The sequence below is a fragment of the Balaenoptera borealis genome, assembly GCF_965194805.1.
Source record: "Balaenoptera borealis genome assembly, chromosome: 4".
NCBI classification, from domain to species: Eukaryota; Metazoa; Chordata; class Mammalia; order Artiodactyla; family Balaenopteridae; genus Balaenoptera; species Balaenoptera borealis.
In genome coordinates, this window is record NC_138861.1 from 109,484,803 (window position 1) to 109,510,082 (window position 25,280).

Here is a 25,280-nt window from a genome sequence, read left to right on the forward strand (position 1 = left end):
ATATAAATTTCACTTTGGAATTAGATCTTGTTGTGTCTTAAGACTCAAGATCAAACAGATATCTCTATCTAAGTTTTGATGTGTTGCCTCTCACATTTAGAGCATAGAGAAGAAAGCAAGAGGTGTATCAGTGCATGACCCAGGCAAGCCAAGTCTACTAAAGAATTCAGGCCAAACTCGAAGTCACCACTAGATTTTAAAAGATGCTCCATGGCTGGAAGGATCTGGCTGAAAACAGGTTTCAGCCTATTAGTCGTTTGAGTCACACCCCTCCAGTCTGGGCTGGCTGCCGTCTCATCCTGGGTCTCCTCTCACCATCCTGGGGATGCCCTTCACCACTCTCATCTTTGGGAGCCTCTAGGATCTGCATCCCCCATCTTCCTCTTGCTTGTTTACTGCTGTATTTTTTTTTTTTTTTTAAACACATAGTGAACTTTTTTTTTTTTAATGAATTGACATGTTTATTTATTTATTTTTGGCTGTGTCGGGTCTTCGTTTCTGTGCGAGGGCTTTCTCTAGCTGCGGCGAGCGGGGGCCACTCTTCATCGCGGTGCGCGGGCCTCTCACTGTCGCGGCCTCTCTTGTTGCGAAGCACGGGCTCCAGACGCGCAGGCTCAGTGATTGTGGCTTACGGGCCCAGTTGCTCCGCGGCATGTGGGATCTTCCCAGACCAGGGCTCGAACCCGTGTCCCCTGCATTGACAGGCGGATTCTTAACCATCGCGCCACCAGGGAAGCCCTACTGCTGTATTTTGATGAAGCCCCAGTAGCATTATGAGAAGTGGCCTCTGTAATACCATAAAGGACCAACTGTCAAATCAGACTCATCAGAGACCGTAGCCAGCACCAATCTTTACTAATAATTTCAAGGATATAAGTAGTTGCTTGGTGCCGTCAAGCATGGAGATCCGGGGTAGCCAATTTACTTCCCTGGCCCTTTCTCATCAGGATACACATGTGCCCAGATTAACACAAGAAGTCTCTGAAACAATACCTGCAGCTACTCTGCTTCCACAGGAAAAAGTCATTTCAGTCACTGAACACCTCTACTCAGAAGGTTACACAGCTTGCGTGATGTTTTCCCAGGAGCCAAGCCCCATAAATCAATAGATTCCAAGGGGTTTTTTTCTTTGTTGTGTTGTGGCTATAAGCAATCCTGGACAGACCAGGTACGTCCTGTTGAAAGCATTTCCTAAGTATCAACTCTCCCACTAGCAAACACCATTCATTGTTTGCCTAGAGTCCACTCATTAGCAAATTTACAAGAATTTTTAACTCCAGGTCACCTTATTTCTTTCTCAGGAGCAGCTCTCAGTGCTGGATTGAAGGCCTGTTGAGAACCATATTCTTCCTACTACGTTATAGGAAATCATTTCAGGACCGTTTCAGTCATGGTCCAGTCAGCTATTAGAAACTATATCAGTTATTTTAATAAGTAATTTAATATTGGCAATTGGTTTCAGTAGCTATTAGAGGACTGAAGAGCAAAAGAGTAATCCTGACATGATACAGAGTAACTTCAGAAAGCAACCACCATCACTGCTCGGCTTGGGGAACAGAAAGGAAAGACTGAGTTTGGTAGGAAACTGAAGAAGAATCCGAGCAGTGGTGACGAGCAGACCCCTGAGGGGTGTGGCCGGGTTGGCGGGACAGGGTGGCTTGTCCTAGAGTCGGGGAAAAATGGGAAATTGGAGCCAACTGTGACTGCAATCGGCTGCCACTGCTGGAGTGAAGAACCGTGGCTGGGGAGAGGCTAACAAGAGTGACCAAACAAGGAGAAGCAAGTCCCTTCTCCAACTTCAGCCTCCTAGTCTGTGCTTAGTGCCCCAAATTGGCAGAAAGAACCTGGAGAGCCATCTGGCTAAGGAGAAGTGGGGTTTGCCGAGTCCCAGCCCAGCCAACACAACATGGAATAGAGAAGGTAGATTTGAAGCTAAGAGACGAGATGATAGCTTAACAATTGGCAAAGCCACACCTCTGACTACTCAACTCTCTATCCCACCCTACTACACATACTTAAACTTCTATACACGAACAACTGGCTTGTGGATTTCCCTTATGCTGTAGCAAGCTCAGCACTGCGCTTTAAGGATGCAATTCAAGTTTGTAATTCATCTAGCATCTGGGTGTTTTGCTACAGTGGGGCCTTGACAAATACCTAATATGCCATGCTTTCTAAAGTGGAAACTCCAAATACATTTTTCAGATTCTCTGCAGAAATCATCTGCGTTCTCATTCACTCAGTTTTTATCTCCGGAAGGATCAGCCTCTCCATTAGCTTTTAATAAATGTGCCCCGTCTGATCACTGGCAGAATCTATCCCATGCTTTTTTGCAAATGTCATTCTTTCAAAATAAGTAGTATATCATCAAAGCTCAAAGTTGTTTTTATTTGCAGAAAACAATTTGTCACTCTTCAACAAGTCTTACTTGAAAGAGTCAAATAACATTTTTTTTCATCCCAAAAGAAGTATTCATCAAGAATTTGCCTTTTCCTATTTTGGGCTCATGTGTCTCTGTTTACCCTCAAACATTGTTTTTCATTTCATCCCTGTCACTTGGGGGTCCTCTGATCCTTCAGAAAGATTCTTTCCCCAGTAAGCATTCTTGGAGTTTAAAAGGACATATAATTGGTCATTTCAGATTTTTTTTTCATTTTTATTTTATATTGGAGTATAGTTGATTTATGATGTTGTGTTAGTTTCAAGTAGACAACAAAGTGATTTAGTTATACATGTACATATATCTATTCTTTTTCAGATTCTCTTCCCATATAGGTTATTACAGAATACTGAGTAAAGTTCCCTGTGCTATACAGTAGGTCCTTGCTGATGATCTATTATATATAGTGTGTGTATGTTCATCCCAAACTCTTAATTTATCCCTCCCCCACCTCCACCTTTCCTCTTTGGTAACCATAAGTTTGTTTTCTAAGTCTGTGAGTCTGTTTCTGTTTTATAAATAAGCTCATTTAAAATTTAAAAAAAAACCCAAAAACTAACCTTTAAGTGAAATTCAAGTCTCAATAAATTCGTCCACCCTCTGCCCCCCAGACCCCTACTTCCTTCTGAGCTAAATATGGATTGATTCTAAAGAGAGGGCTTTTGATACTGCACTAAGAGCCTGTTTTTGAATGTACAGGAAGCACGTGTCTCCAGCCCTGGTTCACCTGCTTTTGTGCAGGGATCGTGCCTCAAGCTTCTTCCTTTGACAGTTGCCAGGACACCTCAGTCCCATCTGTTCACTTGATGTTCCATTAAGCCCGTGTGCTACCACCATATCCTGTTCTCCCCTTCCTGTTGCTAGCCACACTTACTCAGACAGAATGACAGAGTTTGCTGTAATTCCTCGACATAAATCTCTCCAGTAAGCTTCCCCCCTATCCTAAACCCCTTTCTCTGAAAGCACAGTCTTCTGGCCCCTTCCCTTTCAAAACCCAGTCTAAAATATCCTATAATGGAAATAAACATCTCCAAATTAGGCCTCAGAAGATGATTTAACAACAGCAAAAGAAGCTGAAATATGTTATTTGTGCTAAAAGACTAAGAGAACAGCTATGTAAGTGAGGGGGTTAGAGAGCTAACACGTTTTACCGAGCAGGCTGCCTTAGCAGGGATCCTGATGCAGCAGCTGTGCTCTGCGTGATCTTGAATAAATCACTTGGCCTCTCTACGTCTCAGAGTCCTCATCTGTAAATAGAAATTCTGATAGCTGTCCCTCTGATCTCAGGTTGTGTGAGGATAAAGAGACCATTCATTTAATACATATCTGCTTAGAGCCTACCATGTACCAGGCCCATTCTAGGCACTGGGGACACCCAGGTGAGTGATCGTGAGGTTCGTCCATACGGCTGCAAGGCAGCCTCAGAGTGGCTCATCCTCATGGCTGAGTAGTATCCTATGCTGTGAATATAAAACACTTGACTTATCCTCCTCTTGATGAACATTTGAGTAGTTTCCGAGTTTTTGGAAACTGGGAAAAGAGGCTTTGAGCATTCTAGCTTACATCTTTCGGGGAACTTTCCTACACATTTCTATTGGCTCAATTCCCTTTTAGTCTTTCTACTTACGTCTGAGAGAAAGTCTCAGGTTGGTGCTGGTGTGCTGTAATGTCTCTCTAGCTCTTGTCAATCTGTCCTCATAACAGAGAGCCAACCTCAGGCCCAGAGCCTTCAGCATCCTATTATATCAAACTAGTGTATCAACACAGTTCTATCAGCATTATATACATATATTTTTAAAAGATTATACTTGGTAATAGGTTAGTGATGCTTCATATATGTATATATTTATATATGAACATATTCACATTATTTATGTTATTTATACAAAGGTTCTTTTAAAAATGAGTTTTTTTCAAGTTTAAAACGTAGTCATTTAGACACAAATGAACCTAGCTACAAAACAGAGACAGACTCACAGACATAGAGAACAGACTAGTAGTGGTTGCCAAGGGGGAGGGGAGTGGGGGAGGGATGGAGTGGGAGTTTGGGATTAGCAGATGCAAACTATTTATAAAATGGATAAAAAACAAGGTCCTAATATATAGCACAGGGAACTATGTTCAATATCCTGTGATAAACCATAATGGAAAAGAATATAAAAATGAGAATGTATACATGTGTATAACTGAATCACTTTGCTGTACAGAAGAAATTAACACAACTTTGTAAATCAACTATACTTCAATAAGAAAGAAAGAAAGAAAAGAAAGGAAGGAAGGAAAGTAGTCATTTAAATAAAGGTATTAAGTAAATAGAGATTATAGATGGATACACACAGAGGGCAAAAATGTGAAAAGGGGTTGCAAAGGGTTGTAATTTAAGAAATGCTACTCTAAAAAAGACACTCTTTTGAATCACACATCTTTGTTTATCATCACTGAGTGGCAACTTGCCCAAATGAGTCGGTTTAATGAAAGACAAGGTCTCAGGTTGGGGGCATGGGCAAATCATTCTAATGTAGAGGGTTTCCTTGTTTCCAGAAGGAAAAGGTCACAACAGGTAGGGATGGGAGACTCCCAGAAGGACTTAGGACTGAAGTAATATGTGAGCCGAGCCAGGCAGATGGAGAACAGTATCTTTTTAAAAATAGTGCATTTTCCTGTTTCTGTGTTCTTTGCCAGACCTGGTGGGTCAGTGGGGTCTCCACAATGAGGAACAGGACAGAAGGCCCGTAGGCGGGAGGAACAGGAGTGAAGGTTTTGAGGGGTTTCAGAGGAACATCAGGAGTCACTTGGCTGTGTCAGGAGCTAGGGGAAGTCAGGCAGCACCCCCAGGAGTCAATGCTCCAACCATCACCATCACCCTTGACCTCTGTGTCACTGATAACCTGCGGACCTCTGCAACTTGACTAAGTACCCAAATCTATGACCACTCCTCTTTCCAACTCACATCCCTAATACTCACACTCAGACTCCAGCAAGTGTTTTACTCTTCCAGGACTTCTAATCCATTGATCCTAAATCGATCAATCACTTTCCTTGTGTCACTATTTTTGCCCTGATCCAGCTTAGGTTCCATGATTCTAAACCCTCCCTCACAAACAGCCTTAAATTCCTGGCTGCTCTTGTTAATGGCCCCGCCTTGAGTAGCCCAACTATCTACCCAACCTATGCTATGTGAGTGTGTGTGTGTGTGTGTGTGTGTGTGTCTCTATTTCCCTGAGCAAGGGAATGTTGCTGGAGAAAAGCAAACACCTGTGCTAACTGGTCACACTTTAAGGTCATGGACGTGAATCCGGCTCAGCTGTTCCACCTAACTACCCTGATTTCTTCCCTTCCCATTGTCCCAAACAGCTTTTCGCACCTTCTCCCTATCCCCCTAATCCTCCCTGCCCCACTCTCTGTGCTCAGCTTGCCTCATACTTGTTGAGAGAACTAAATAAAGTAATAAGCATTAAGCATTTGAACAGTACCTGGCTCATAGTATGTGCTCAGTAAATGCCAACCATGGTTATTATTACATCATTGTCAGTCACCACAGTAACCAGCCTAAAAGCATCTATATCATTCTCTTTACCAGAGACCAACTGCTCTCACTTTCTCAAGGACTTTGCAGTTTTCTCTTCTCTCCTGCACTATCAGTTATCCTTCTTGGGACTTGCTTGGGGGTCCAGTGGTTAAGACTCCGTGCTCCCAATGCAGGGGGCACGGATTCGATCCCTGGTCGGGGAACAAAGATCCTGCATGCTGCGTGGTGTGGCCAAAAATTAAATAAAATTTTTTTAAAAATTGGGTTACTGCAATAATAAAAAAATTATCCTTCTCTTTTGGGTTATTTACACGGACATAAAAACATATTCTAGTATCTTCTATCTAAAGATAAATCTCTGGTAGTAAATGTGTTTATCAGGGAATGAGAAGGGAAATAGGACAGATGCTTAAGGGGAATGCAATGAGTAGTAAATAATAGAGATCCAATGCACAGCATAGGGAACATAGATGACGATATTGCATTATAATCAACAAACTTGCTAGATTAGATCTTAGTTATTCCAACCACTAAAAAGAAGTGATAAATATGTGTAGATGCTAATTATCCCCACAAGGGCAATCCTCTTACAATATATAAATGTATCAATTCAACATGCAGTACACCTTAAATTTATACAATGTTATTTACTGTATAGCACAGGAGACTATATTCAGTACCTTATAATAACTTAAAATGAAAAAGAATCTGAAGCTGTACACCTGAAACTAACACAATATTGTAAATCAACTATAGTTAAATTTTAAAAAAATTTAAATTTATACAAAGTTATATGTCAAACATATCTCAATAAAAATAATTAATTAAAAATAAAAGTAAATCTCAACAATCTACTAAATGGGAGAAAATATTTGCAAATGATATGACCGATAAGGGGTTAATATCCAAAATATATAAATAGTCCATAAAACTCAATATCAAAAAAAAAAAACAACTTGATTAAAAAATGGACAGAAGACCTGAATAGACATTTTCCAAAGACATACAGATGGCCAATAGGCACATGGAAAGATGCTCAACATCACTAATCATCAGAGAAATGCAAATCAAAACTATAATGAGATATCACCTCACACCTGTCAGAATGGCTATCATCAAAAAGAACAAAAATAACAAACGTTGGCAAGGATGTGGAGAAAAGGGAACTCTTGTACACTGTTGGTAGAATGTAAATTGGTACAACCATTATGGAAAACAGTATGGAGGTTCCTCAAATAATTAAAATAGAGGGAGTTCCCTGGTGGCTTAGTGATTAGGATTCAGGGCTTTCACTGCCGTGGCCCAGGTTCAATCCCTGGTTGGGAAACTGAGATCCTGTAAGGCACATGGTGCAGCCAATAAATAAATAAATAAAAATAAAATATAAAAGTTTTTTTAAAAAATAGAACTACCATATCGTTCATATGGGTATATAAGTGAAGAAAATGAAAACACTAATTCGAAAAGATACATGCACCCCAATGTTCATAGCAGCATTTTTACAATAGGTAAGATAAGGAAGCAATCTAAGTGTCCATCAACAGAAGAATGGAGGAAGAAGATGTGGTGTACACACACACACACACACACACACACACACACACACACACAGAGAGGAATATTACTCAGCCATAAAAAAGAATGAAATTTTGCCATTTGCAACAACATAGATGGATCTGGAGGGTATCCTGCTTAGTGAAGTAAGTCAGATAAAGACAAATATTGTATATTTTCACTTATATGTAGAATCTAGAAAATAAAACAGACAAATGAATATAACAGAACAGAAACAGACTCACAGATACATACAACAAAGTAGTGCTTACCAGTGGGGAGAGGAGTAGGTGGAGGGATGGGGGAGGGGCAAGATAGGGGAAGGGGATTAAGAGGTACAAACTATTAAGTGTAAAATAAATAAGACACAAGGATGTAATATACAGCACAGGGAATAGAACCAATATTTTATAATAACTTTAAATGGAGTACAATCGATACAAATATCAAATCACTATGTTGTACACCTGAAACTAATATAACTATACTGAAATAAAAACACAAATTAAAAAATTTTTCTTTTCTTTTTTTAAATAGCCCAAAATCACCCTCTGTCAGATCACTCTAATTTTCTTCAGAACACTTACACCATCTGATGTTTCCTCCATTCCTTTATGCAGGAATTTGTTTCTCGATGATATTTCTCCACTTGAATGTTAGCCTATTGAGAGTAGTGTCTTACAGGGCCGTGAGCCCCAGAGCCTAGAACAGTAGCTGAGACACAGTAAGCACTCAAATATTTGTTGAGCATTTAAAAATAAATGATAGGAAGAGACTACAGAAAGGGAAATTGGCTGGAAAATTTTGTAAGGGAACCCGCATAACACCATGAAGGCCCCCAGGATAGTTAATTAGAGACAGAAATACAGTACATTCAGAAGACTTTCTTGTTATTTTACAAGCATCTCAAACTCAGTACAAGTAACAGCACATAGCAGCTTCCCCTTTATCCACTCAGATCTCCTTCTTCTCCTTAACTACCCCCTCAAATAGCACCATCATCTGCCCACTGTCTTAACTGACAACCCAAATGAAAAAACAAAATCTGAGAGACAAGACGGGCTTGTTTGCAATGCCTGAACTTACTGATATTTAGGGTGAAATACCCCAATTAGTCTCATGAAAAAGTTAGCTTCTGAAAAAAATGAAAAACTTGCCTATGAATTCAGTAAATCTCTGCATGTACCTTATATCGCCATCCAGCGGGCGCCCGGGTCCAGTCTGCACAAGAGGCAGTCAGCGGAGCTAGCAGAGAGGAATCAAGGAGATGTTAGACCAGGAGATCTCTGGGCTCCCACTGCAACCGCCCCATCGTTTCCCCCTCCCCTTGAGGGAGGTGAGTCTTCAGTGGGGGTCCGGAGTGTGTCTGGCTGAGTCTCTTCAATGCAACACCTCGGTTATTATATCCCTGACAACATGAGACTGTGGAAACATAAAACTAGGAGCGAAAACATTCCGTTTTATGAAACCAACATTCTCTTTTTGACTCTACTTATCACACTACTTCTCTACCTTGGTATCCTCACATCCCTCAGAGGTGCCCGCTAGGTGGCGCTCGTCCTCCACTGTACCCAGGCGAAAAGGGTACTTTTCTTTTTAAGCCTGAGAGGTAATTTCCAAATCTGGCTTTTTACAGGTAAGAAAATTAGCTCCAAAGGAAAAATGTCTTCCGTGAGGACGTATCGCAGCATCTCAGAGCCTCGAGCAAAACCCAGGTCCCCATATTTCTGAACTCAACGGAACTTCCATCACCTGCTGTCTCCCTCTACACATGGTTTAGTTTATTAATTAGAATAACAATGGCGTATTTCTTTCCTTCTACATAACAAGGTTTAGGTTCAGATCCACAGGCCATAGGGTTCTTTATTTTCAAAAGTACGAAACTGAAAAAATCGTTAGATTTTCCTGCCTGAATTCTTTCTTAGATTTCCTTAAGTTCGAAGTTCCTTTTCTGATGAATGCGTAGCATAGAAATAAGTAAGGAAGACGATGGGAAATATTTAATGAGAATAAACGTGAAGGTTTATGAGGAAAAGCGGTTAGAGTAGAAAACCCAGCTGGGCTGGCATTACACAAATTCAGATTTGAATCCTGATTTAGCTGCTTACTGATGGTGAAATCATTTAAACTCCCTGAGTCTCAGTTTCTTCATCTGTAAAATAGGGATAATAATGTCTTCTACTCACTCCACCCTCAAGGTTATGTAGATTAAAGAAAACAATAAGCTGCGGTCCCGGCACATTGTTGGTGAGCAACATTTGTTTAAATATAAAACTACCTCGGCCTGTAGTAATGGTCTGACATACCTGGACCACGTACGTGAAAAATCCTGGTGGGGTGTGAAAACGGATGACTTAGGAACCCAGGAGCCAGTGTCTGCTGGCGGGAAAGTGGCGTGCTGCTTGATGCTTGGGATTCTTCGGATGCTTGGAGTGCCCTCGGGAGCCTGCGGATAGGGACAGAGGGTAAGTGCCGAGCGCGGCCTGCCTTGGATCTGGCTCCTACCAGGCGAGCCAGCACCGGCATCCTCTCCCCGCCCGTCAGCTCGCGCAACTTAGCAACGGCATCGGAGAGCACCGGGTAAAAACCCTCGTTTTAAGGGACTGGAAACCGTGGCCAAGAGACGGCAGGTGACTTCGGTCACCGCCGTTGGAGTCTGAGAGACGCGCCTGGCCTCCCACTGCAAAACAGCCTCTGGCGCTCGCCCTCGGGCCGCTCTGAGCACAGGAGACGGTCTCCTCTCCGGATCTCCCTCCATCCTGCCCCGGGCGCAGGTGGAGGGCGGCAGGGACGCTGCGCGCGGTGGCCCCACAGGAAAATCCCCGCGGACGCGGGTCCCGGGAGCGCGGGAGCGTGCGTAGCCGCTTGCGGCGTGCGCCCGAGTAATGGGGTTTGCCTCCTCCCGGGCCCCTCGGCTCTCCCACCCTCATCCTGCGCTGCGCTGCGGCCCGCGGAAGCCCCACCATCCGGCAGCGCTTCGGCTCGAGGCTGTTCCCGGGGCTGGAGGGTACGGCATGTAGGGGGCGCGCAGGAACCAAACTGCCGAGGAGGAAGGGGAGGTCGAGGGTGGAAGTCGGAAAGGAGAAGGGGAAGATTAGGACAGAGCTGAGCGAGGGGCCGGGGAGGAAGGCACCGGCGCAGAGCAAGCCTAGCGCCCCCTCGAAGACTGGCCGGCCGAGGGGGGTCCCGAGCTCCGCAGATTCCCGGGGCCGGCCCAGGCCGGAGCTCGGCGCCCACCGAACCTCAGGCGCCGTCAGGCAGCCGTGGGTCCCCGGAGCTCTCGGTCAAGCGCGGAGCAAATCGCCCTTTATGGACTGGAAGCGGTGCCCCGGCGCGCCCCTATCGCCGCGATCTCCAAGCCCTGCGACATGAGCTGACCTGCTGAGCCCTCGCCACACACCCCCACTCGCCGGCCTTGGCTCTGCACGTACCCGGGGAAGCCTCTGTGCATCCGTGCACCTCCGCTCACCGGCCCCCAAAGCCTTTTCATTCCCACCCAACCCCACCAACAGCTTCTAGTGGTAGTTCCAGACCCGTGTGTTTACTCTCCGCCAACACCCAACTCCCGGCCCTGCCTGCAGCCATTCCCCAGACCTAAAGATTGACTAACCGCCGCAGTTGCCCGGGATGACACGAGCCTCCCTCTCTGTGAGCCTCCTGAAGACTCGGAATGCGGCCACTTTCTTATACCCCGGGCACACACCAAAAAACGGACAACTCAAAGTCACCGAATTGCATCTTTCTAAGCTTTGAAAATCTCTACCCAAGCCTGTGGCAAGGGGTATATTCTTCTTTGATTTGGGGTTCTTTAAAAAAATTGGCGGGGGGGGGCGGGCAACTAAGTGGTGGTTATATATTCAAGTAAGTCTTTGTATAGCCCCCAAATTCACTCTAATACTCAGTCACTCAACCCGCAAACATCTCTGCCTGCCTGTGTGTCCGGACTCATTCTATGTTTGTCCACATCAAGTCCTAACCCCACAAAGGGATGGCTCTTTGCGACAGGCAGTTCACACCTGCCCGTTTCTCTCCTTCTGGGTGAACTGTCTCAATCAATCTCCTCCTCAACTCGCCCCCAGAGAGTGACAACAAATTGTCTAGGGTGGTGGGAGAGGGGTGTAACTTAATAAATGAAGGTCCGCGGGAGGAAGGAAAGGACAGCTTTCTTTTGAAACCTCTTAAACATTCTGTTCTGTTCCCCCTCTGGGCCTGAAGAGCATCCCGTTCCTTACACTTGCCACCTACTGACACCAAATTTAAACACCTTTCCCTCAAAACTGAAGCAGTAGTAAAGGGCTATAAATGGGCAATGACCTCTTCAAGGATGAGGCTCCCCGCCCCCAAATACACTACAGGATCTGCACTGTAGTGTATTTGGGATGCAAAAGAGCATCACGTGGCTGCAATGCTGGAAAGTATAGATGCTGCGAAGCCCCCCCACTGACCCTGAAAACTACTAATGTATTTCATCCTGAGGTGTAGAAAAAGAACCACCCAAAAGAAAGCTACAAGGGCGAATATTATTTGTTTTAGTGGCACCAAAACCACCAATCTCAGCAATTTACTAAATTAAAATCACAGTTCTTTAAACGTATTTAATGGTTCAAATTGTGTATTTGGTTTTAACGTAAATCTCTGGTAAAATTTACGGAAGACAGTGAAGTATGTTCCTTAAGCAACTTCTTCATTTAAAAATAAGTAATATAAATAGGCAACAAATGTTTTGAGATATCCACAATATTTGTGTTTCTTAGCCTGGCTTCTTCTACTACTTAAAATAATGCACTACTCTTTTTTTTAAAGCGCATTAATGTCATCAGTTCAGAATCTTTACTATGGTAGTTCCCAGATATTCTTTTAAACAAAAACATATTTTTTCAATTCACAAGTAACAGAATATTTAAAGAACAAAGTTTCAATTTTCTTCCTCGTGTAAAATTTAGCAAACTCCAAGTGCATTCAGTTTTGACAGCCCAGGGAAATGACCGCGCAATTTCCAGAAACTCTCCCAAAGATGCCCTCTAATTTCTCTCCTGACTTTAGCTCTATCTGTACCATCTTTTCCTTTTTAATTCTTCTATAGAAATTGAAACAAATAAAATCCGGTGAGGAAAGAAAACTATTTCTACAGTGATTTTAATCCACTTATTGTTTCAGAGAAAATAATTAATATTCCAGTGAGGAATCCGCGAAAGTATAAGGGGAGAAGAAGCATTTCATTCTTCGAATCTATAAACCTCCCTAGAGAACAGAAACTACGCGCGCGTTTTATGGAACTGCGTTAACTTTGGGTTTCCCTCCTAGATCTGACTCAACTAAATATCGTGTTCCATAAAAGTGCTAGAATAGGTGGCTACATCTGTAGAGGTAAGAATCGTGGTTTTTTAGCGTGTCTAGGTGGGTGAGCCTCTCTGTTGCTGGAAGATGCTTCGAGGACCAGGCTTGGGAGGAAAGGGGTTAAGTCAGACCCTGACTTTCTCCGCGCAACGTGCCCCGTTTTGTCTGTTCAAGTCGACGTCGTCCAGCCGGAGCCAACCAATGGACGGCCGGGAGCTCCCGGGACAGCCCAGTGAAGGGGCGTGGCCTGAGGCTGTCACTCAGCAGTGAGGAATGACACCCGGGCGGGGGGGGGGGGGGCGGGCTACGGTGGAACTCTGGGGAAGGAAAGAGAGAAGAAACAGATAAAACCAAGACAGGGGGTAAAAGGGTGCCCCGCGCCTCTCGGAATCCAGCGGCCGTCGTCGCCGCCGCCGCCGCCTCTGGGGGTGGGCTCCGGAAGAGCCGGCCCAGCAGGGAAAGGAGACGACGATCCAGAAGCGAAATCCTGCAGGCGGGGAAGAGACAGAGGAGCAAAGAAAAAGTGACTCGGGCGGTGCACCCCGGAGGCGCTCAGGAGGGGACTGCAGCCGCAGAGGGGCCTCACTGATCCTCCCCCCACGTCCTCCGAGGGCCAGACCCCGGCCCGCCCCTAAGGGCGCGAGGCGATGAGATAATCCAGCTGAGCTGCGAAAGGAGAGCTTCTGGCGCTGGATTGGGGGGGAGGGGGTCTCTGGGCGGGGTGGGCCTCGGAAGTGGGGGTGAGGGTCGGCGCTGATCCGGGGCCAGAGGGGGGCGGAGGCTGCTGGGCAGCCCAGGAGTGGGCTGCAGGGGCCTCGCTCGCGGGGCTCACTCGCGCTGCGGCGGCCCGCGCGCTCCATTCAGCTCGGAGCTGCCCCGCGCCCCAGCCGCCCGCCCGGCCGGCAGCTCCGGCCCGCGGCGCAGATGGCTGTGCGCGGCGCCAACACCTTGACGCCCTTCTCCATCCAGGCGATCCTCAACAAGAAAGAGGAGCGCGGCGGGCTGCCCGCGACGGAGGGGCGCCCCGTACCCGGCGGTACAGCGGTGGCAGCGGCGCCCGCTGTCTGTTGCTGGCGGCTCTTTGGGGAGACAGACGCGGGCGCGCTGGGGGGCGCCGAGGACTCTCTGCTGGCGTCGCCTCCTGGGACCAGAACGGCTGCGGGGCGGACCACGGAGAGCCCGGGCGGCTGGGATTCGGACTCGGCGCTGAGCGAGGAGAACGAGGGCGGGCGGCGCTGCGCGGACCCGCCGGGGGCCAGCGGGGCCTGCCGTGCAGGGGCGACCCTGGGCCTCGGCCAGCCGGTCTGTGAGCTGCCTGCAGCCAAGGACCTGGAGGAGGAAGCCGCGGGCCGGAGCGACAGTGAGATGTCGGCCAGCGTCTCAGGTCGGCTGAGGCTTCGCGGGGAAGGGGGCCGGGCTGAGGGGTTGGGCAAGGAGAGCAACTACGCCGAGTGGGGTGGGCCTGCTGTTAGCACCTTGTTCCCTGGGCCCCCCGGGTTAGCCAAGACCCTAAGCTCTGCGCACCGGCGCGGGCTGCTCTAACTCTCCGGCAAATGAGCCCGAGAGAGGACCGAGAAACTCCTCAGAACGCTGCGTCCTGGGGTAAAGCCTCAGACGACGTCGTGGGGCAGCGTGCTTTAGACCAGACTGGGAGAGAACCACTGCACCCTGGCTTTGAGTCCATTGCCAGTGCCTTCGGCCGAGTCTGTCTCCAAATCCCCAAAATCGAGGAAAGGGAAGAGCGAGGGTCCCAGAAACCTCGGGTAGCCAGTATCCAGGCCCTGGCCCAGAGATCAGAGATGCTCCCAGCTCGAGGTCTCAGAGCCCGCCCCGCAGCTCAAAGATAGGTAACGAGGGATAATTTCAAGTGAGCCGAAGGCCAACCGAGCCCGAGCTTCGGGAGGAGGGTTTATTTAGCTTTCCCAGACCCCAGGCCCAGGAGACCTGTGCCGGGCTGAGGACCCAAGAGCTGGAGGCAAACCCTGCAGCCAGCTGAAGGCAGAGGGGCTTGATTTAGGTCATCCCAGACTCAGCATGGGGAGGAACCTCCTCAACCACGGGCTGGCACGTCATTTGGTCAGAAAGACCCCCGTGCCTGCCCCGTCGGTTGGACGGTGCCGTAGGCCTCATGCTGGCCCCAAGCAAATATTATCTGCTGCAGGCCAGAGTGCTGGACCTCCCTGCTAGGGTTCTGCGGGGAGAGCGGGGAAGAGGCGGAGGAGCTGGCGTCAGATTAGGGTCCAAGGATTCGAAGCGGGGACACCCCTCTACCCCCAATCCCAGCCCTCCTTTCATTGCCTTTGTAAGAGAGGGAGAAGCCTACCTATGGTCTTGGCTCAGCCTATTGCCATAGCCCTCCCACAATTCCGGGTGGATGGGGGCGTAAGACTCCGAATACTTCTGTCTCCAGGATCCGTCTCCCCACTTGCTCTTTACGTGCAGCCAACACGTGTGTGCTGTGACGATGCGTGTGTGAGCCTGAGTGTGGGGAGGCGGGTGAACCCAGGGAGAGTATCCGAAACGCCATCTAGAACCCCAGGGCTGAGGGCTGAGGGCGGAGAAGGCTTGCGAGGATGCTCAGGCCCAATGCCCACATTGCTGAGAGGAGCCTGGAGCCCAGAGAGGGCGAGGAGCTGGATCTTGGCAGCACAGCGTTGATACAGCGGCTGAGTTCGTTGCCGGCTCACAACAAGATTAGCTGCAGGAAGCGAGTGGGGCAGGGTTCTAAGACTTGCCTCCCGGACCCGCGGCTTCCAGGCCCTCCCCACCACTCCCGCGGCATGAAAGTGTATTTCCGCCCCCCACCCCGACCACAGCGGTTGAGGCCGGACCTCACTCCTCTGCGGCACTGACAGTGTCTCGTTTCTCTTCCCACTGGGTCCACAGGCGACCGCAGCCCGAGGGTCGAGGAAGACGGCGTTGGCACAGGAGGCGCACGCGTGCCCACGTTGTGCAGCGGCAGCGGCGGCGGGCCCACGGGCGGCGCAGAGGAGGAGGAGGAGCCCGTGGCGCCCAAGCCGCGCAAGAAGCGCTCGCGCGCCGCCTTCTCCCACGCACAGGTCTTTGAGCTGGAGCGCCGCTTCAACCACCAGCGCTACCTGTCCGGGCCCGAGCGCGCAGACCTGGCCGCGTCGCTGAAGCTCACCGAGACGCAGGTGAAGATCTGGTTCCAGAACCGTCGCTACAAGACCAAGCGCCGACAGATGGCCGCCGACCTACTGGCCTCGGCGCCCGCCGCCAAGAAGGTGGCAGTGAAGGTGCTGGTGCGCGACGACCAGAGACAGTACCTGCCCGGAGAGGTGCTGCGGCCTCCTTCGCTGCTGCCACTGCAGCCCTCCTACTATTACCCTTATTACTGCCTCCCCGGCTGGGCACTCTCCACGTGTGCGGCCGCCGCGGGCACCCAGTGAGCCGGCCTGGGGTGAGGCAGCGAATGATCCCCGCGCCCCAGCTCCAGACGGGCGCTGATGGCTGTGCAGGTTGTGCCCTGTACTGGGGCGCCCCGCGGAGGGGGCAGGTGGAGGATGAAATCCAGCCCTGGCTCTGCTCTCCAGGACGTGCGCCCTGGCAGCGGGACTGGGTCTACCCAGAGGGGGGCGCCTTTTTCTAGTTTGAACAGAGGCATCCTATGGCCTAGGGACCCTGTTCCTACCCCCCACCCCACTTGCTTGGAAGCCCTTGGACATTATTTATTACCACCATAATGTTGGGTTTGGATTGTGTCTGCCTGGGGATGGCGTTTCCCAGAGAGGAGAGAACTCCTGGAGACCACACAAGCCTGAATCCCAGAATTTCAGGCCTGCCGGGAGCTTCGTGCGCTAGGCCACACTAGTTCATGGTATCCATGCTACCAATCTATGTGTATCTACATATCTATTATTTTTGGAAATTGCAATTGTTACAAAGGGGTTTAGAGCCCTGGCAGCCCCAAGGAGCCCCAGGCTAGGGGTTCATTGAACCATGAAATGTTTGGTTTGCGGGCCCTCCTCCCCACCCCTCCCCGGTGTCAGAGCTCGGGTGGGGGCGCCTAATTGGGTGCTGAATGTATGGAAGGGAGCCTCTGAGCACAGGGCAGGGCAAGGGCCCCGCATCTTCCCTCTCGGAGGTCCAGGCTGCGACCAACTGGGGGAGCTCCTGGGAGCCCCCGAACCAGGAGAAAGGAAACCCAGGAGTCCTTCGCAGAACCTTTTCTTTCTTTCTTCCTTTCTTTCTTTCTTTCTTTCTTTCTTTCTTTCTTTCTTTCTTTCTTTCTTTCTCTCTCTCTCTCTCTCTTTCTTTCTTTCTTTCTTTCTCTCCTTTCTTTCTTTCGGAGGTTAAAACTTGTAGCACTTTTCAGTTGCTTGTATTCAAATGATGGTTATTTTTGTATTCAATGTGAATATCCTTGACCGGCCTTTCCTCGGCGTCCTCTGCAGTTCGGCCGCTGGGCCCAGTCTCTACCGTTTAGCCTCGGCGACTCCTGCGTCCTGACCCAGGATTCTCCCATCCCTGTCCCTGCAACCTAAGACAGGTGATCCTGTCAACCTCGTGTCAACCTCGCCGCTTGTCGCCTCCTTAAGGGCACTGTGCACTCAACTAGAGTATTAACTTTAAAAAGATTTGTGAAATTTGGAAGTTCTATTCGTTGTATTTTTTTTTCCTTTAATTTATAAACTTTTAGTTTAACATGCCCTCCTGGACGCCGTGTTTTCTCTGAGCCTCTCTCTGTGCGGCTTTGGGGGAACCGGTAACGTGGGCTCATTTTCCCAACTTGTTTTCAGTCCAGGACAGGACACCTCGCTCCTCGCGGAAGTCGCCTCGCTGCTCACCCTCAGGAAGCATTTAAATCCGCGCAGCTCAGGGAATCGTCATTTCTGGGACTTTGCAGGCGTCACAGAGGAATCTTACTGAATCCGGAGCAAATACCTAGGATTCCCGTTTTTACTCGTGGGCACTAGTGTCAGAGTCTAGGAAGCATCCGTAGCTGAACCCGCTCCCAATTTCCATCCCCCACCCTAACCTTTTCACTCCTCCACCTGCCAGCATCCTCTCTGCTTTCGATTTTCTGAGCGTTTTCTCTAAGCGTTCCTGTCATTATTTCATTTCCAGAATAGGCAAAAACTCTCGCTGGAATTCTGAAGCGGTTAGGGGAGAACGAGGAGCTAATAAGGTGTGTCCCGGGGAGGGTCACCTGTGCTTTGACCCCTGCCGGGTGCAAATGACGCTGCACCTTGTTCCAAAGCGCTTCCACTCACTCCCTCAGTGACACGTCGTCACTTGATCCGCACAGAAGCCCACCGTGGGAGCAGAGGATGGGCAGGGAGATGGTTATTTATTACTCCATTTTAAAGATGAATGCGCCCCGCCGGCGTTCCCCAGAATGACTCCCCAGATGCCAAGGATTCAACGGAGCGAAGCGCTCACCGCTACACGCCCCTCACATCGGGTCTGGGGAGAGCAAGGAAGAGTTAATGCCACACTGCAGGCGCCAAGGCCCCCAGTCCGTGGCCTCAGTCGGGAAAACACTGAAACTCAGGCCCGGGCTACTTTCAATTTCATCTCAGCAGATAGGCCGCCTCGCCCTCCTCCTCCGCCTGCGATCTTTCCCAGCCTTGGACCCTCGGGCCTTGGCACCCCAAAGGCCTTGGCCGGGCTTCTGCTACCCCTCAGCCCGGAGGGGGCAGAGAGTCGCGACAAAGGCTTTACGAAACGATTCCCGCTTCTGGAAACAGTGAGACGCCAAGGGAAAAGCAAACGCCCTCAGGAGATGCACACCCTCGCCCCCAAGTCCAACTACTTTCCAAAGGATTCCTGCAATCGTTTTGTTTCTTTTTGACATGTTTTTAAAATTCCACTTTAATTTCATCATTAATCATGAATGCATTTTCCTTATAGAAAGTTAGAAGTTTTCCAATAATGCTAGAATCCCTTTTCTCTCCAGAGATCGCCATTACTGAGGGTTTTTTTAGGGGGGGCAGTTTTTTTTCCCCCTTCTGAAAACGTCAATTGTTTGTGGCTGCGTCCTAAGAGGGTAGTTTGCTCTCCATCCTTGCGGATTTGGAATCCAGAGGACTGGGGAGTTTCTTCCGTAGGCCAGGCGGCGCCCCTTCCCTTCCTCGTCCCCTCTCCGGCTCCCTGCCTGGGTCAGTTCTACTGGGCTGGCTCGAGTCGCTCGGGAAAAATGACTCAAACGAATTCAGTTTGACCCGGATTGTGGCAGTTTCACTCTGAGCTGCTCCGCGGCTGGCGTTGGCGCGAACGCTGTTAAGATCTGATTCCAGGAGCTGGAGGCAGCCTCCGGGTCCAGCCCACCCTCCGAAGATTTCCCACCGCATTTCGTGACCCAAGATGTATGTCTCTACCTGGACCCCAGGCCGCAAATGCGGCTCCTGTTGGAAATTTTCGGTATTACTTTCTTCGTTTCCTTTTCCTTCTCTACTCCCAACCCCGCCCTTTCTTTGAAGATGAGAAAGTTCTGCTTTGTGCCCGCCCTGCTTCCTGTCCAAGGGGATCTTCCTCATCCACTCCCTGCGACCCTGGGCCCCGCTGAGCCCTCTGGGCCTTCTCACGACTTGGTTGCCAGGAGCAGTTGTCACCTGAGTCAGGTAGACTTTTGGCTTCATCCTTCTCAATCCCTTTCACCCTTAGTGAATCTCAGACCTGCCCTTAAAGATCACTGGGTTCGACCCACACACTTAGATGGGGGAGCAATGGCTGTGAAAGGGGACAGAACACCCTGTGACCCGTGCGGAAATCAGTTCCAAGGAATCAGGCTTAGACTAAAAATCTTGCTCTGGGCAGCAAATTTGGGATGATAGGCTACCAAATGTCACTGGTGTTGTGTGTGTGTGTGTGTGTAACTCAAACTCCCGACCTTTTCGCCATGGCGATCCCAAGCCGCGTCTCACTCAAAGTGACTTGATTTGACGGGTTCATGGACCCCCGGAGAGTATCTCTAAAGAGCTGGGTCAAGCAGGGAGAGTTTGGGGATAGATTCCATTTAAGAAAATAAAGGGCTTCCGGGCCACAGCGAATCCCGCTCCTCCACTCTAGCAAGGGAAAGAGGGTGACAGCGAATCTGACTTCATTTGAGAAGGTCGGAAGAGAGCTCAATACACGATGTCCCCGCACCTCTGAGAGGCAGGTTAGTGGTAGCCGTGCCCCGAACCCCGAGAGGCTGGGCCCTAGGAAGAGCGGCATCTAGGGGAGCGGGAAACTGGCAGACTGTGTCAGAGCCACACCGAGCATCCCACAGAGGCAGGACCTCATCCAAGGTCTGCAGACGTCCGCGGGGTGGGGACCCCAACTGGCCACCGGAGCTCGGTCCGGCCAGGCCGATACTCCACCCGCGTTTCATCACCAGGAGAAAGGTAGAAACCGACCTCTCTCAAGTCCACGGAATTCACCTCGCCTTATAGAAAGTCTTCTGCCTCGGGGAAACCTGAGCAGTGGGGAGAATCACACATTCCCGGGAACCAGAACACTGGTGGAGCAGCTTCTGGGCCCGAAGGAGTGGAGGGGAGCGAGGCAGACCCGTGCTGGGGCTCAGGCCTATGCCGAGGAGCTGCAGGGCTTCAGTCTTGCAGGCCACCAACCTCCCCCTGCTAACAGTCTTCGTTGGGAACCACGTCGAGCTCCGTGGGGCCTGCTGGACACAGCATATGCTTGAAAGAGCTGAGGGCAGGCGGGGCGGATTGATGCATCGCAGGTGTAGCCGCGCTACTGCAGAAGTCAGGCCACCAGTGAAAGTGTGAAGGCCGCACCGCCAGCGGCCAAGGAAACAAGAGCAGAGGCCGGAAGGAGCAGCCAAGCAATACTTAGCACCACCACCAACAATGAAAACAATAACTGTAACTCTATTCCTTTGTCTGGGACATTATAAGTGAAAAAGCGCTTCCTGCATCCTGTCCCTCGGTAATTCCTTGAGGCCGCCTTTTACCTGGGTGGACGTGACCTCCATTTTGCAGGTGGGGAAACTGGGGCTCAAAGACGCAATGTGACTTGCCCAAAGTCACAGGCCATTAAGAGGCCAAGTCAGAGTCACTCAAAGATTAGAAGCATATTTTAGGATTTGAGGCATCAGGGTGAATTGTCCTTCAGCTTCAGAGCTAGCATTCCCCACGTTTGGTTTCAGGGTGGTTGGATCACAAGAGGGTGGGTGTGCTTTGAAAACCATTAATCACTGTGCAGCTGGTGTGGACTTATTATTATTGTTGCCATGATTATTATTATGAACTTCTGGGCAATGCTGAGTTGGCTGATCTTAAACAATCTTCCTTGAACTCCTGCATCCTTCAGAGGTTTCTAAGTGCTCTGTGGTGTGCTCCACGAAGGGGCCCTCAGAGGGATAGATAACCTGGGCCTCCTCCAGTTTTCGAGTCTCCTGATAAATATGTTTTTGAAATGAAGAAACGCCAAAACAGGGTTGCAAAAAGTGTGTTATATTGTAAATGGCTACATCATGTAATAAATTTTTTTCCCCCTGTAGTCACACATAGAAGTTATTCAACATAAACTGGGTCGTTAAAAATCATTAAAGCATTTATTAAAAAAAAAAAAAAAGATAACAAGCGGGGTGGTCCAGTGCGGGATCCAGGTTAAGCTGAACAATGAACTTATTTCAAACCTTTTGGGTGTATGAAGGAAGGGTCGAAAGTCCAAATTTAGGGCAATTCACGAGTGTGAGAACTGCGGCAAACGGCCCTGCAGCCCCGCACCCCTCCCGAAGCGCTGTCGTTACTGTTGAAGTTTTTGGCTTTGAATCGGGCAGGGAAAGGCAGGAGCGTGGCTTCTGACCGACCCGGAGCTGACCCGGAACCCGCGGCATGGGCGAACAGCACCGTTCTATTGCTATTGGAATGTCAAGTTCAAAGGGGATATTCGGTAGCCGCGGGGACGTCACCCCGGAGCCTCCAGCGAGGTAAGCTCCGTGCTGGGCTCCAAGTTCCCCCCACGCTTGCGTGAGTGTGCGTGACACACTCACCCGCGCAAGGCCCACGCTCTCTCACACTCTTCCGCCTACAAGCGTCCGGGTTTTCTCCCTCCGCGACCCCGCCCACAATCCCGGGTGCGGCCCGCAGCCGGGCGGTTAGTGCGCCAGCGAAGCCAAGAGCCCGTGGTCTCTGCACAGGCCTCACGGTCTCCAGCGAGCGCCTGCATCCCTCCCTGCTGTTGTTGCAATTGCAACTTTAGTTTTTGGCGTGAGGATCCAGCGTAGGGGTTGCTCAAGGCCTCGGGGCTTCTTGGTGAGTCCTTTCCGGCTCGGCCCCCTCCCATTGCCACAGCCACATTCAGGCCTCCTGGCTGAGCAGCGCTCCCTATGACTTGGACGTGCGCCCCGGCACTTAGGGAAATCCCGGCCCTGGAAATCTGGGATGCACAAGGTGAGAGCTTCTCTCTCCATCCTGCATATTCGAGGGTGAGAAGTGGTCAAATCGGGCTCAATGGCCCCATAGATCCATAAAGTGATTCTGCTTCGGACCTGGAGTCCGCAGGAGAGAAGCAGCTCTGCCACTCACTTCAATCTTAGGAAATTAATTTCTTTTCTCAGAATCTCTGTTTTAAAAATTAAATAAAGAAGAAGAAGGAGGAAAGAAAAGAGAGTTGTGAGATGCTCCTTCAGGCTTCTGGGTAGTGTGTGGGGTGTACACTCACCCCCGGCTTGAAGTGGAAGTAAGGACAAAGCCCTTCTATATTTTACTTTAAATAATGCCATCCCCTTTATAAGCAGTTATTTTTTGGGGGGGTGAGGGTGGAGTTGTTTTATTTTTACAAAGAATTTGGGTTCCCCAAGATGCTGTCTACAGGCCTTCGCAAGGTCCTTATCTTTGGGCCTCCTTTATCTGCTTCCCCGGCCTGGGTGGTCAGCTGTTTTGAAAAGTCCAGCTTTTTCGATGCGAGGACTTCTCCCCACCCACCAAGCTTGGGAGGGAGACCTGAGGCTATTCTGCTTCTGTGGCCGCGCTGAGCTCCAGAGAGTCGCCTGTCCTTGGATGGAAACCGCGACGCATTAAGAAAAAAAAAAAAAATTAATGCCACAAGTGTTTTCTCTCCCGTGGTCCACCAGAAAGCAAGGGTGAGCGGCACGCTGTAAAACAAGAGCCAGTAAAGCCGCTTATTTTAATCAGCTTATTAACATTTTTGAATGGCTTCCCTTGTGCGCTCCGAGGCCCCCTCGGTGGCGTGGCAGAGCTGTGCGGCCGGGATTTTTACGCACGGAGAAGCATACCCGCGCGCGGTGCCGCCGCTCTTGGCACCAGGGGCTGGCGGGGCGGGGGTGGCCGGGCGGCGCCCACAGTGCCAACTCTGGACCTGGGCGTCCCCGGCTTGTCCACGTCTTGCTGCGCGCCCTTAGCAAGACTGCGGCCTTCGGAGGATACAGGGCTGCGTGGGTTCAGAGGTTGCAAGGGAGCTTTCGAGACCCTAGATGTGACCCCGAATTGTACCCACAGCTTCGAAGGAGCTGGACGATCTGAGGGTTTGTCCCGCTTTATCACATTTGTGCTTTGTTTTTGCAAAGGGTGCTGATGGAATTGATATTCCTCCCTGCACAGGTGTCGAGCGTATTCCTGCTGGCGTGGGCCGGCGTCCGGGCTTGGTCCAGCACATCCTGGACCCGGTGTAGGCATGTCACCAGGGTGACTGACTTCCAGGAATTCTTCCTCCTTAAGGAGGCCCGGGACGCTGCCCCTCTTCTTTCCAGGAGAAGTTGAGCGACGCGTCCTTGGCCCCTGGGACCGTGGGAAACGAAACTAGAGACACACAGAGACAGGTGGTGAGAAAGAGTAGAGAAGAGACGCGCGTGGACACAGGGCAGGTGAGAGAAAAAGCGGGCTCAACGGAAGCCCTTGCCAGGTGGCGAAGAGCTCAGTGTCTTTCAGGTCTCAACTTATAGATCTCAGGCCTTCCTGGGCAACCCTCCCCGCAAGTTTCGATTAAAAATCCCTTCTAAGTCCGTCCCACCGTCCTGGTCCTTATTACTTGCTACAGTGATAAGTGATATTGGGCCCACTGTCGTGCTCCGGCATAGTCTGGCCTGGCCTAGCAACACTTGGGAAGTTGGAGCCGGGAGGGCTTGTGCCTGCGGTGTCCCTAAGTGCCTAGTGCAGAGCCTGTCGCTCTGTGACATTCAATACGTACTTACTGGCTGGACTCATGAATAAGGACCAAGATCCTCAGCTTTGTCCTTGTCTGTCCCCGCCACACCCCACCTGCACCTCGGGATCTGAGCGCCTGGCCACAGGCGCCCACGCGGAGCTAGCGGAGGACAGGAGGGCCAGCAGAGCTTTCCTGAGCTTTGCTGAGTTCTTTTCTCCTGGCTGGCTGAGTGCAGGCCCTGGGGAAAGGCCGAGCGTGAGAGCCGGCATGCCTTGGGGTCAAGTTATGCCGCCTCAGGCTCAAGATTCTTCCTGGAGCCTGGGCAGCCCGCTTAGCTGCCAGCAAACTCCAGAAGGCGTCTCAACCTCAGATTTGATCGTATTAAAATGCACATAAAATCTGACCAGCTAAGGGCTGACAAAACCAGGGCCCTGAATAAATGTTCCGTTTCCGGTTTATATGAGTGGGTGGGTGGGGAATGGTCCAGTTTCGGAATTGGACAGGCGCTGTGGTTGGAGAGGGCCAGCTGGCCAGCAGAGCGCAGAGAACGGGGCGGGGGCGCGGGGAGGGGGGGATGCGGAGAACACCCTTGGAGAGGTACAGGCAGTGGATCAGGTGGCGGGACTGAGCCCTCAGCGGCCCTCGGCAGAGGGGCTTCTCGAGACGCTTAGGGGTGAGCCCGGGCTAAGGCCCCGGGGCGCGGTTGACAGTGCTCCTAGTTGGGATAGCAGCTTTCCAGCGACTGTCCTAGCTCTTTGGACTCCCAGCTCAGGGCCTGGCACATAGTAAGCACTCAAAAGTTTTTGGATTGCTACTGTACTGTACCTTATGCTTCAAGAACGGATTCTCTGGGCCACTTCCATTGAATCTCAAGGCAGGTAGTTCTGGTTCCGTGAGAAGGCACGGGGTGGGAGAAGGTGGTGAGTCCAGGAGCGCTCAGCTGGAAAGGCCAAACCCAGGCCGAGATCTTTTTGATTCTTCAGAAGGGAAGGCAGTGAGAGCTTCCTCTTGAAAAACCCGGTAGGAGCAGAGCGTGGATTTGGAACCAGGCCCTTCATGAAGATCGGGCTTAAGCTTCACTGCCAAAACTATGGATAATTACCCCCCCGCATACACCCTACCCCTGGTAGTGATTAACTAAGAGCCCCGTGCTTCCTGGGCAGTAGGTGCCAGGAAGAGCTCATAGCCTAACTGATAGTAAGTTTTGCAAAGTTAAACAAGGACATTTACCATTTAAAAAAATTATCTACAGAGATGGTAAGGGGTGGACAGGGAGTGTTGAGAGATAGTAAAAATCACCAAATGAATAAGAACAGTCAACCCCTAATGGAAACTTTTGAGACA

At 50.1% G+C, this 25,280-nt stretch overlaps 1 protein-coding gene and 1 long non-coding RNA gene across 2 annotated transcripts in view; one reads left to right on the plus strand and one right to left on the minus strand.

Annotated features, from left to right (window-relative positions):
- The window catches only part of LOC309627530, a 439,048-nt gene that overhangs the window by 186,802 nt on the left and 226,966 nt on the right, over window positions 1–25,280 (minus strand). The gene's annotated exons all lie outside the window — the stretch shown is intronic.
- Window positions 13,250–17,042, plus strand: NKX3-2 (NK3 homeobox 2). Its single transcript, XM_082391467.1, has 2 exons — window positions 13,250–14,244; window positions 15,747–17,042. Exons 1-2 carry the CDS (start codon window positions 13,785–13,787, stop codon window positions 16,268–16,270), a joined length of 984 nt encoding a protein of 327 aa, XP_082247593.1. The 5' UTR covers window positions 13,250–13,784; the 3' UTR covers window positions 16,271–17,042.